Source organism: Schistocerca serialis, chromosome 8 (genome assembly GCF_023864345.2).
Source record: "Schistocerca serialis cubense isolate TAMUIC-IGC-003099 chromosome 8, iqSchSeri2.2, whole genome shotgun sequence".
NCBI classification, from domain to species: Eukaryota; Metazoa; Arthropoda; class Insecta; order Orthoptera; family Acrididae; genus Schistocerca; species Schistocerca serialis.
Window position 1 is genome coordinate 38,401,875 of NC_064645.1, and position 14,109 is coordinate 38,415,983.

Consider the following 14,109-nt stretch of genomic DNA (forward strand, 5'->3'; position numbering starts at 1 on the left):
TTTACTGATTGTTTTCCTTAGCTTTGTTAAATTGTAGAAATGAAATCATGTAACACCGTAAGCTCCTTGTCAACTGCAGCAACAGCATGAGATAGTTCTCAGGCAGTGACATCCATTTTCCTACTCAATTCTCTTGTTACATCTAGTAAAATAGGTATGTTGCAGGTCATAACTGGAAATGTCTGCAACAATCCATTGGGGCACAAACTAAGTAAGGCCACCTTTACTAGATGCCTCATTGGATTAAGCACAACAGATCATTTAGACTACTTTGCCATAGGAAGTTCTGCCAAACCCATTGTCCCTTCTAAATCTATTCCAGGAATGATCACTATCTGCATACCACCCATATGGGCATGTTGTTTGTGCCTGGTTAAGATAGGCAAGTTGTGGGCCCCCTTAGGGTAAAGGAGAAACAGAATTTTTTCCTCCTACAAGCTACAATCAAGTCACCTCAAAAGCCAGTCTCGGTGGGACCAAGAGATCAGCATGTATGGAAGTGGAACCTGTGGCCCTGCAGAAGTAAGGGAGTAAGCATGTCATAACCAGGTGGCTACCAGCACCAGAGAGAGTGATTGATGTGTTCTGACACTCCTCGCCATCTGCCAGTGGGGAGGACATGATTCCTTCCCCTAGTTCCCTGCTGGTTGCTAACATCTAATGTGCATGGGGCAGATTCTGTGTCAGCAGTTGGAGGAAACAACCTCTGCCTAGGTGACTTCTACTTTTATACTTAGATCATAATTGATAGTAAAATTTTTAAAGAAAATTTTGAAATCACACTGAGTCCGCAGGATGACTTGTACCTGCCCACTTGCAGAGAGCTGACTGAAAACCATCCCACCAAAGCTCCAATGCCTCAGCAATGCACCCGTCCCCTATGACATATCTTCGTATACGTGCTGTCATTAGCAAATGAATATGTTTCACCCACAGCTTTGCCCGTGTATGCTTTCAACGTATATGTTGAACATAGCCCCTCCTCCTCCCCCTCTCTGTGTACACCTCTTCATCCCTCTGTTGTCCACCTCATCCTCCCATCTCTATCTTTCTATCTCCTCCTCCTCACTCTCTTTGTCTCTTCATCTCATTTTCCCCCACCCTCCGCCCTCTCTTTGTCCATTTCCTCCACCCCCTCTCCCTGACCATATCTCCTTCCCCCCCACCCTCTGAGCACACACTCCTTGCAGTTTATCTTTCCATTTCCACCTCCCTCTCTCGTTTTTCCACCTGCCCACTGCCAATGACACCTTCCACATCCACCTGCATCATGCATGTCCCCCTCCTCGCTTCTCTCAACTCATTTCCTCCTCCCCCTTGTTCTGTCCATCGCCTCCTTTATCCATCTCAGCCTGTCCCCGCCATGCACATTAGCATGTGTAGCCCCTGCAATATAGTTAAATAAAGCAAGCCAATATTATTCCCACAATATAATTATCATGGAGGGCAGCATATATGTCAGGTGCTGAAAAAAAAAAGACATTTTTGATCATGTCTCCACTCCAGTTGGCACTCAGTGGTTGTAAAATCCAATTCTATTAGCCCAGCTCCTCCTTCCCCCTCTTTTTGTCTATCTCCTCCACCCTCCTCTCTCTGTCCATCTCCTTGCACATGTCACATATATTTAACATATTTCACATATATTTCCACACGTATTTCACCTGTATTTGTACAGAATTTCCTCATGCAGTTTCGATTTCATGCAGCTCAATCTCAATGATGTCATATCTCCTGAAGAGTGTGGTGTACAGTGATACAATTTTGCAGGGACATTCAGTGGTATATTTTTATGCTGTCTGGAAAATGTGTTCCAAATAGAGCTAGTAGTAAAGACATAATAAGTTTAAAAATCATGCGCAGTGCTGCAGTTTTTCAGACATCTCAGTGTTTATGACATCATATCTTCTGAATTAGTGTTCATTTTGTTGTTGTTGTTGTCTTCAGTCCAGAGACTGGTTTGGTGCAGCTCTCCATGCTACTCTATCCTGTGCAAACTTCTTCATCTCTCAGTACCTACTGCAACCTACATCCTTCTGAATCTGTTTAGTGTATTCATCTCTTGGTCTCCCTCTATGATTGTAACCCTCCACGCTGCCCTCCAATACTAAATTGGTGATCCCTTGATGCCTCAGAACATTTCCTACCAACCGATCCCTTATTCTAGTCAAGTTGTGCCACAAACTCCTCTTATCCCCAATTCTATTCAATACCTCCTCATTAGTTATGTGATCTACCCATCTAATCTTCAGCATTCATGTGTAGCACCACATTTCAAAAGCTTCTATTCTCTTCTTGTCTAAACTATTTATCGTCCATGTTTCACTTCCATACATGGCTACACTCCATACAAATACTTTCAGAAACGACTTCCTGACACTCAAATCAGTACTCAATGTTAACAAATTTCTCTTCTTCAGAAACGCTTTCCTTGCCATTGCCAGCCTACATTTTATATCCCCTCTACTTCGACCATCATCAGTTATTTTGCTCCACAAAAAGCAAAACTCATTTACTACTTTTAGCGTCTAATTTCCTAATCTAATTCCCTCAGTATCACCCGACTTAATTCAACTACATTCCATTATCCTCGTTTTGCTGTTGTTGATGTTCATCTTATATCCTCCTTTCAAGACACTATCCATTCCGTTCAGTTGCTCTTCCAGGTCCTTTGCTGTCTCTGACAGAATTACAATGTCATCAGCAAACCTCGAAGTTTTTATTTCTTCTCCATGGATTTTAATTCCTACTCTGAATTTTTCTTTTGTTTCCTTTACTGCTTGCTCAATATACAGATTGAATAACATCAGGGATAGGCTACAACCCTCTCTCACTCCCTTCCCAACCATTGCTTCCCTTTCATACCCCTCGACTCTTATAATTGCCATCTGGTTTCTGTACAAATTGTAAATAGCCTTTCGCTCCCTGTATTTTACCCCTGCCACTTTCAGAATTTGAAAGAGAGTATTCTATTCAACGTTGTCAAAAGCTTTCTCTAAGTCTACAAATGCTAGAAACGTAGGTTTGCCTTTCCTTAATCTTTCTTCTAAGATAAGTCATAGGGTCAGTATTGCCTCAGGTCTTTCAGTGCTCTGTCAAACTCTTCACACAGTATTATATCTCCCATTTCATCTTCATCCTCTTCCATTTCCATAACATTTTCCTCAAGTACATCGCCCTTGTATAGACCCTCTATATACTCCTTCCACCTTTCTGCTTTGCCTTCTTTGCTTAGAACTGGGTTTCCATCTGAGCTCTTATTATTCATGCAAGTGGTTCCCTTTTCTCCACAGGTCTCTTTAATTTTCCTGTAGGCAGTATCTATCTTAACCCTAGTGAGATAAGCCTCTACATCCTTACATTTGTCCTCTAGCCATCCCTGCTTAGCCATTTTGCACTTCCTGTCGATCTCATTTTTGAGACGTTTGTATTCCTTTTTTCCTGCTTCATTTACTGCATTTCTATATTTTCTCCTTTCATCAATTAAATTCAATATTTCTTCTGTTACCCAAGGATTTTATTAGCCCTTGTCTTTTTACCTACTCGATCCTCTGCTGCTTTCACTATTTCATCTCTCAAAGCTACCCATTCTTCTTCTACTGTATTTCTTTCCTCCATTCTCGTCAGTCATTCCCTAATGCTCTATCTGAAACTCTCTACAACCTCTGGTTCTTTCAATTTATCCAAGTCCCATCTCCTTAACTTCACACCTTGTTGCAGTTTCTTCATTTTTAATCTGCAGTTCATAACCAATAGATTGTGGTCAGAGTCCACATCTGCCCCTGGAAATGTCTTACAATTTAAAACCTGGTTCCTAAATCTCTGTCTTACAATTATATAATCTATCTGATATCTTCCAGTATCTCCAGGCTTCTTCCATGTATACAACCTTCTTTTATTATTCTTGAACCAAGTGTTAGCTATGATTAAATTATGCTCTGTGCAAAATTCTACCAGGTGGCTTCCTCTTTCATTCCTTAACCCCATTCCATATTCACCAACTATGTTTCCTTCTCTTCCTTTCCCTACTATCGAATTCCAGTCACCCATGACTATTAAATTTTCATCTCCCTTCACTATCTGAATAATTTCTTTTATCTCATTATGCATTTCATCAATCTCTTCCTCATCTACGGAGCTAGTTGGCATATAAACTTGTACTACTGTGTTAGGCATGAGCTTTGTATCTATCTTGGCCACAATAATGCGTTCACTATGCTGTTTGTAGTAGCTTACCCACATTTCTACTTTTTTATTCATTATTAAACCTACTCTTGCATTACCCCTATTTGATTTTGTACTTATAACCCTGTATTCACCTGACCATAACTCTTGTTCGTCCTGCCACCAAACTTCACTAATTCCCACTATATCTAACTTTAACCTATCCATTTCCCTTTTTAAATTGTCTAACCTACCTGCCCGACTAAGGGATCTGACATTCCACGCTTCGACCCGTAGAATGCTAGTTTTCTTTCTCCTGATAACAATGTCCTCCTGAGTATTCCCCACCTGGAGATCCGAATGGGGGACTATTTTACCTCCGGAATATTTTACCCAAGAGGATGCCATCATCATTTAACCATACAGTAAAGATGCATACCCTCGGGAAAAATTACGGCTGTAGTTTCCCCTTGCTTTCAGGCGTTCGCAGTACCAGCACAGCAAGGCTGTTTTGGTTAGTGTTACAAGGCCAGATCAGTCAATCATCCAGACTGTTGCCCCTGCAACTACTGAAAAGGCTGCTGCCCCTCTTCAGGAACCACATGTTTGTTGGCCTTTCAACAGATACCCCTCCACTGTGGTTGCACCTACGGTACAGCTATCTGTATCGCTGAGGCACGCAAGCCTCCCCACCAATGTCAAGGTCCATGGTTCATGTTCATAAATGTTCATAAAATGATATAATTCTGCAGGAACATTCAGCAGCATATGTGAATACTGTCTATAAAATTTTTCATGAATATGGCTGATGCAACAGTTTTACTGCATGGACATTGAAAATGTAGTAAGTGATAAAATTTTCTTCCTTTCGTCATCATGTGGGTGTTGTCAGCAAGAAAAAGTTTCATAAGGATTTGAAATTGTGTGTAAAGTTTCTTGCAAGCCACTAAGTGCTCTTTTTCTCAAATACTGGATTAACAAACTCTCCAAATTCAATGCTTCACTACTTTTTCACCTCCACTCCCATTCCTGCTATAGGTAGTTGGTTCTTGCCCCCATAGCAATTCTCTCTTCACTCAGTAAGTGTCGTGTGTAGCAAGTTTTGTTGATTTAGGAGAAGAAGTGGTACATAAATACATATGTGTATTCATTTTTATAATATCTATGGATAACAGACTCATTCTCTTGTCTCATATCTCCAGGGACCTCTGGGCTGCTCTTATTTCATAATGTGTGATTTGTCTAGTACACAATCTTCTGTTTTGCATAGAAGTAGATTGAACAACAAAAATAACCATTTTTTGACAATGTAATGTTATTGAATTGATACAAAAATCTATTCACCAAGCAGTGACAGGAGAACACAATTTAAAAAAAAAAAGGTATTATGTATATTTTTGGAACCAGTGGCTCCTCCTCCTGACAGAAGGGTTGGGTTTGAAGGGGAAGAAAGAGGGGTGAAAGAAAAGGACTGAAGGAGGCTTATGAGATGGGAAGAGTTTGGAAAAGTTGCCCAGAACCCTGGGTCAGATGACATTTACCAGAAGGGATATGGGCAGACAGACACTTGGAGACTGGATAAGTCCAGTAAGTCTGCCCTGGCCTGGGGTTCTGGGTGACTTTTCCAAACTTTACCATTTTTCCAAAACCTCTCCAGTCTTTTCCTTAACCCCTCTTTCTTCTCCCTTCAGTCATCCTCCTGCTTAGCTGAATGGTTTTGTGATTGCCTTTCGTGCAGCAGGCCCAGTTTGATTCCTTGCCAGGTTGGAGATTTTCTCCACTTGGTGACAGGGTCTTATGCTGTCATCATCATCATCCCATCATCACTGCCACACAAGTCACCCAGTGTGTGTCACCTGAAATAAGACTTGCACCCGCCAGCCGAACTCCCTGAATGGGGCCTCATGGCCGACAGTGCCACACAATCATTTCTTTTTGTCCCTGTTCAACCTTTCTGCCAGAAGAAGAAGGCACTGGTTTCAAAATCTTGCATACATTAAACCTTTGTGTGTGTGTGTGTGTGTGTGTGTGTGTGTGTGTGTGTGTGTGTGTGTGTGTGTTTTCTCCTGCAGCCATTTGGTGAGTAGATTTTTTATCTTTCCAGTTACATTATAGAAGTTGATTTGCAATTCTGAAGTTAGAATATTTTACTCTTTTCTTTTTTCCCATTTTGTAAATATTTTGAGCTATACGAGCTACTGTAATTATTTAAGACTAAAGTTACTGGTCTTGAATATGGAAAATATTAATTGCTCACATCCTAAGGAATTATCATTTTCTGCAATACTGTGATAAATGTTCTAGGAAACAGTGGTACTTATTTCCACCAACTATGAATGATGAAATGTTGCCCACACGTATCCCTTACGAAGAGTCTAGTGTCTTCAGTATGCACAACTTCTATTGTCCATCTGCTAAAATCACACAAGGTAAGCTATTTTTCTTATGCCAATTTGATATAAATGCTAGTGCAACCCATGCATTCAATCAAAATAACAAATAGAAACTGTTTCTTGAGCACTGCTTCCCGATTTCAGAAATGAGGGAGACTGATGAATAGTTCAGCAAATATTCCCAGATTGTTTGTATTTTTTATTTTAAAAAAATTAGTGGCTATAAAACTATGAATGCAGTGTTATTTATCAGTGAAAATATTCTTGACACAGAAATAGTTTCCATCAGTATAGAAAAGATATCTATATAGTAAAGATAGCATCTTACAAACAGTGTAGGCACTGAATTAGCAACTGCGAACTGTGCTAGCTTTTTGGAAGAATCCTTCTTTAAGCTGAAGAGCATGCACACACCTCCCCCCCCCCCCCCCACCCCCCCCACCCCCTCCACACACACACACACACACACACACACACACACACACACACACACACACACAACCTGCTCGCAACCCTTGGTCTCATGGCTCAAATTTCTGCAATATACCTACATGAAAGACCTGTACCATAGATTCTTCCACTGAAGCCTACTGGTGTCCTGTCAAAGGCACCTATGAAAGCAGCCGTGCAGTCTACCAAACTGCAACCACTGTGCAGGTGTGACCTATAACAAGCTATCTGTGCACATAAATGGCCTCTGCCAAACTGTGCCCAAGAGACAGCTGGACCAATCAGCTGCTGAAAAGCCAAACTGTTGCCATAGGACAGCTGTGGTCCGTTTGTCAAACATTCCACACAGCATGGTGTGCTAGACTTCAGGAGTTGCTTCAGAGCCAGCACAATCTAGGTGCTTCTCAACACCAGCTTTCTTGAATTTCACAGGTAGGAACAGGCCCTGTAATTGTAATATAATGCTGACAAGCAAGTTGCACAGTATACGCCACCAATATTTTCTCTGTTGTATAGATATTTTTAGTGGAAGACAGGCACAAAGATCAGTGTGGTAGGACTGTCCCACAAGTGACCTAAACCATTCCAGTGCTTCAGCTACCATGTATCTAGGCCACACTGATATATTCTACGAATAAAATTCCCAGTTAGTTAGTTAAAATATGAGTTCATCGAATTTCTTCACTTGCAAACATTGGTAATTAATCCCTAAATTTCCAATACACACAACAACAGAATTAAAAAGAGAAGTGCTAAATTAACAGAGTCACAGCTGTCACAGCATCACTCCAGTAACACCCTTTTGACAACTATACATGGAACGACTGGGAGGGTCAATCGCTTTTGTTATCTTGGTGAATGGGTCCACCCCAATGGTAGAGATGACACCTCCATCTTAGAAAGGTAATAATAATAATGTCATGTGACTAGAGCCTCCCGTCAGGTAGACCGTTCGCCGGGTGCAAGTCTTTCGATTTGACGCCACTTCGACGATTTGCAAGTCGATGGGGATGAAATGCTGATGATTAGGACAATACAACACCCTTTCCCTGAGTGGAGAAAATCTCCGACCCAACCAGGAATCGAACCCAAGCCCTTGGGATTGACAGTCTGTTGCGCTGACCACTCAGCTACTGGGGGCGGACATCTTAGAAAGGTGTAACAGACTCAGTGCAGCATACCATCTGTCCCATAATCTGTACAACAAGAAGTGCATTTTGAAGAATGCTAAGGTCTGTCATTACAGAACTGCTGCCAGACCACAATTTATGTATGCCGCAGAGACCCTCTTTATGAACAGAAAAGGCATGATGTAGGACCTGGAGAAAGCCGAAAGACGTATTCTCAGAAAAATTAATGGCCCGCGATTGCTCCCAGTTGGAACCTACTGACTGAAGTCTAATTCTGAACTACATCAACAGTTAGAATCGGCCAACACCAGTATGTGACGTAGGAGGCTCAAGTTCTATGGGCACTTACAATGAATGAACAACAATAAGCTTACCAAGAAGATCGTCTCATTGGTTAAAAGCTACAAGTCTGGAAGCCTGTGGCTTAATGAAGTACTAAAGGACTTGGATTCAGCTGGGATCTCTGACCTTGAGGTAGAAGATTGTTCCAAATTTTGTGCTATGGTAGAGTCTTGGACTCCACCACCTAGAGTCCCTAAACATTGGAAGACCCTTTCACAGTAAAGAAAGGAGAAATTACCAGCAGGGCTGAAGAGATATTGGGAACGGGAAAGAGCATCGAAGAACCACTAGTCATAAGCGCTCCTTAGTGGGCTTAAATCAATAAAAAAAGAATCTCAATTCACCCAATGAGTAGAACAGTGAACTGGAGACAGTGCCATCAACTGGACACACGAAGCTGGTGCATCGTGTTGAGAAGCTGTGGCGGGTAGCCGCTACTCTGGCAATGAGCAACTGACTTGTCATACCACAAAGACTTGCACCACCATAGTTGAGATGTGCATAGTTTGAACAATGCTTTGTAAACACACACAACAGTTGTCTCAATTAGTGTAGACAACCACCATTACTTATCTTCTGGTTATGAAAATTTATTAGTTTTGTTAGATGGTTTTTTTTGGGGTGCTACACAGCATGTGCTCACTCATGTGAGTTCTAATATTGATTTCTGAGCTGCCCTGGCAACCATGTAAACCAAGTATTTCTTTGAAGTAATTCCAAAACATTTTACCAGTACTCTCCTTTCTAGTGCCACAGTATTCTCGTCCTTCAGTAAGTTCGCCAGATGCAGTATTTCTCTTTGTGTGTGTGTGTGTGTGTGTGTGTGTGTGTGTGTGTGTGACTGTAACACAATGAGTAGGGAACACTGTGTGATGGATCTGACAGTTTGATGTGACCTAAATTACCTTTGACTATTTGTCTACCACAGTGGTCGCATTTTTGGTTTGTTCTTGTGGTCTGCCTTCTCTGTACCACACCTGCGTGCAAACTTATTCTTCTTGGCTTCATCTCCAGACAGGGTGATGCAGTAAGAGAACATCTTCCAGCTACTGAATGGTGAACATGTCTTCAGTGATAATCTTCTGCTGTATCAACAGTGTTTGTCAGTTGTGCAGACAGATCCAAATAGCAGCAACTCATAAATTCAAATAAGTCAGTCAGCACGTCTGACCACATCAAACTCAACTTACACTCTTCAATTGTCTGAGTGTTTACATTGTAGTATGTGTGTTTTCTCTGAGGTGTTCATGACACCTATAAGAGGCATCACCAAGGCATAAATGTCCATGTCCAGCAATTGCAACTGTGCTCACAACACTGCGCCTTGCCCATATTGTGTTACGTCACTGAATATGCACCATATGCATAAGTCACAGATCAGGGCGTGCACAGTGTACTTTTTCCATTATATAAAATGACTATGAGAGTTACTATTATCTTTTGCCAGTGTAAGCGTCCTCAGTGAAACATAAGTCATGTTCATGAATAACTCATGTTATACTGCTGATGTTGTTTTGGATAGATAGTCATTGAAATATGTAGAAATAACTTCAGGAGTGCCAGAGAGAAACTAGTTGGGACACTTGCTGTTTGTGTTGTTTAATAATGTTTTGCCAGGTAGTATGAACAGGAACCTCAGACTTTTTACATATGGTGCAATTTACAATGAACTGCCCAAAAAAACCTTCACAAATATCCAGTCAGCACTTGATAAGATTTGAAAGTGGTGCAGTAATTGGCATCATGCTTTAAATACATGAAATGTACACTTCAGAAGGCACAGAACCCTTGCACTCTTAGTACGCAATAACACAGAATCACATTTGTAATCAGTTAATTGCAAATAACTGAATGTAATAATTTGTGAAGACATGAAATGAAATAATCTCTTAGGCTCAATTGTAGGTAAAGCAAGTGGTAAACTGCCGTTCATTGATAGGCTACTGGGAAAATTCAGTCAGCCTACAAAGAAGAGTGCTTACAAAACTCCCATGCAACCCAGCCTTGAACACTCTTCATATAGGTGGGATCCATACCAAATAGGACTAATGGGCAATACTGAATGTGTACATGATACAGCAGCATGAAAGGTGACAAGTTTGTTTGACAACTCATTGGAGACCATCATGATTCACTGAAAAACTGGAATTGGCAGCACTTGAAGATATATGCCAGCCATCCTTCAAAGCCGTAATTACTCAGTTCCAAACACGACAATATAAGCAAGGAATCTAGAACTGTACTGCAGCCATCCATATGTCATTTCCATAGGGTCTGTGAACACAAGATTAGATTAATTACAATGTGTAAAGAGTTATTTGAGCAGTCATTATTCCTGCAGTGTCATCCACAAATGTAACAGGAAGAAATTCTAAAACATGGTACTGAGAGATGTACGCTCTGTCATATACTTCACAGAAGTTTCCAGAGTGTGGATGTGGATAGGTATGTGTGCTAGATAACAGAGTCTTCAAACAGTGACACTGCTGCATCAGATAAGGCCACAGTAACATCTACACAGTTAGGCCGAAAGCTGTGGTAGTTACGAACACTCAGTTATGAAAGAGGACTGTGTAAAACATTTTTATTCTGGTGGAAGTAGTAAAAAAAATTAACCATACCATGTTTACCATACTGTTTTCCATTTATTGCTGGTAATTTCAGTTCCTCGCAATCGGAAGGACGACGGTTCAATCTCGCATCAACCTATCCTGATTTAGGTTTTCCGTGATTTCCCTAAATCACTCCAGGCAAATGCCAGGCTGGTTCCTTTGAAAGGGCATGGCAAACTTCCTTCCCCATCCTTCCCTAATCTGATGAGACCAAAGACCTCGCTGTTTGGTCTCTTCCCCCAAACAATCCAATCCAATTTCAGTTCTGCTGTACTATTATACATTGAAGCATAACATGTCATTAGAAATTCGTATCATTTTCAACATCACAACTGCAGGTTAGCCTTTCCTGCCATTTACCAATGCAATATATGAATTAAACATTTCCCAAAGTAGCTCATCATCATTCATTATTATTCATTGCCAATATACAGCTTCTCCCCAGAATATTTTACTCAATGGCTAATAACAATTAAACGATTGTTAGAGATCCCAAGGGTGATCTAATCATTTGTGCATTAAAATCTCTCAATTAAATTTTGACTCTTCTTGGCTTTTCAGGTTACACATACCTCATAACAGGAGTCCTCTTTTCTGAGGATTCATCTGTTGCCTTCATATACTGAATTTCCTGTAGTTACCTGAACCAAAATGTCTTTCAGCCATGTCTCTCCTGTGCACCAGGTATAACAATGTTCTGCTGGAGTGTGGGAGAAGCAAGACATCAGACAGATGCAAAAGACAGGAAAATCTAGTAGTAGTATACTCTGTGGTTTTGATTCAGATAGCAAAGGTTACTGATTAGCTAACATCATTATTTTGTGACAATATTTTAAGTAAATTATAAAATTATGTGATGCACCATTATTGCCAGCAGATTTATCTGGAGTACGGGTAGTGACTCTAAATCCTGGTCAAGTTCTCTTTGTTCCTCGACATTGGTGGCACTATGTTGAGAATCTTGACACAGCTATCAGTATTAACACATGGATACCACTGGTAAGAATGCTTTGTACTTTTCTAGCCTTATAAGACCATGCATTTGTGTGTGATTAAATGCTGTTTCCTTGCAGACAGTTGCTTTGATTGCAAATTTTAGAGATCTTTCAGTGAGGGTAACTGCTGATACCCTACGTTCATTTTAGCTGATGCTAGCACACGTAGTGAAATGTTGTCACGTAATAAGCACACAGATTAAGTTACTTCATATTGTTTGTATATTGTTAATGTATACCTTGATTTGTTCCATGTCCCTGAAATTTTTCCATCTCAGAAATATCACTTCAATGTGGGAAATGGATGAAATTATGGTTAACACTAATATTCATATCAATATATAAAGAGCGGAAAATGGTTTCTGAAATTGCGATAATTAAATAAATAGTTAGTATTTTATGATAAATAAAAATAGCAGCAAAAGGAATAGCTATGGCTTTAGTCAAAGTAACTTCTTTTCTCCTTCTGTAAACCTGCATTTATAAAGGGCTCTAGGTTCTTTCAGATGTAGGGTGTTTCTTTCAGTTATCATATCATCCAGTACATGTTCTTTAGTTTTAAATAAAAGTGATTCTGATGCTCCCTACAAACACACACACACACACACACACACACACACACACACACACACACACACACACACACACACACACAGAGAGAGAGAGAGAGAGAGAGAGAGAGAGAGAGAGAGAGAGCGAGCTTCCGTGCATGCATGTGCACTAGGGGCGTTCAGCAATATGGTTATCAGTGCTCTTATGAAATGTGTAGATACCAATGTGGTTAAAATGTGAGAAAAGAGATAGAAAACAACGTTAAATAAAATTATACTGACTCCCCCTTCCCCCCCCCCTCGCCTGCCCAAAATAATAAGAATAATAATAATAATAAAAAGAACTAAAAGAAAAATATAGACAAAGACTAACAAAAATACTGAATACAGAATTGACAGCAAGAAACAAGACAAAAGGTATAAATACTTATGCTATACCAATATTGACCTACTCATTTGTAGTAGTGAAATGGAGTAACACAGACCTAGAAGCACTCAATACACTTACACGATCACAATGCCACAAATATAGAATACATCACATACATTCAGCAACAGAAAGATTCACATTAAGCAGAAAGGAAGGAGGAAGGGGATTTATCGACATAAAAAAACCTACATTATGGACAGGTAGACAATTTCAGAATATTCTTTAATGGAAAATCATCATATAAAGATGTGAAACAAATACTAACAAAGAGATAGAGGGGCTGGCCAGTACTTACCTCAGCTCAGTACAGCCGATAGATACACAAAAAAGAGAACTGAAAATTTACGTTCCTAGCTTTCGGAACAAATATTCCTTCATCAAGGAGGAGAGAGGGGAAAGGAAGGGAAGAAGGGAAAGTGGATTCAGTTACTCACAACCCAGGTTATGAAGCAACAGAGAACCCAGGTTGTGAGTAACTGAATCCACTTTCCCTTCTTCCCTTTCTTTCCCCTCTCTCCTCCCTGATGAAGGAATATTTGTTCCAAAAGCTAGGAACGTAAATTTTCGGTTCTGTTTTTTGTGTATCTATCGGCTGAACTGAGCTGAGGTAAGTACTGGCCAGCCCCTCTATCTCTTTGTTAGTATAAGAAAATTCTTTCTAGAACGAGCAGAAACTAGCAAAATACACAAAGCAATCACTCACATAAATACATCGGCTACACCATTGCAATTTCATAACCACTTCTACAACCCTTTAGATCACATAACATCAACAGATATGAAGAAAGTAAATTGGAAAAAGAAAACACTACATGGCAAGCACCCATATCATCTAACACAGCCACACATCGATCAAGACGCATCCAACACATGGCTAAGAAAAGGCAATATATACAGTGAGACGGAAGGATTCATGATTGCAATACAGGATCAAACGATAAACACCAGATATTACAGCAAGCATATTATTAAAGATCCCAATACCACAACAGATAAATGCAGACTTTGCAAACAACAAATAGAAACAGTAGATCACATAACAAGC

The 14,109-nt window shown here is 40.3% G+C and overlaps 1 protein-coding gene across 3 annotated transcripts in view; it reads left to right on the forward strand.

Annotated features, from left to right (window-relative positions):
• The window catches only part of LOC126416660 (HSPB1-associated protein 1), a 106,892-nt gene that overhangs the window by 49,358 nt on the left and 43,425 nt on the right, over positions 1-14,109 (forward strand). For 2 of the 3 annotated variants that reach the window (XM_050084458.1, XM_050084456.1), the window contains exons 4-5: positions 6,466-6,590; positions 11,963-12,087. In XM_050084458.1, the coding sequence (XP_049940415.1) occupies positions 6,466-6,590; positions 11,963-12,087 (250 nt within the window). The remainder of the gene's footprint in view (positions 1-6,465; positions 6,591-11,962; positions 12,088-14,109) is intronic. The other variant, XM_050084457.1, reaches the window with a different exon arrangement.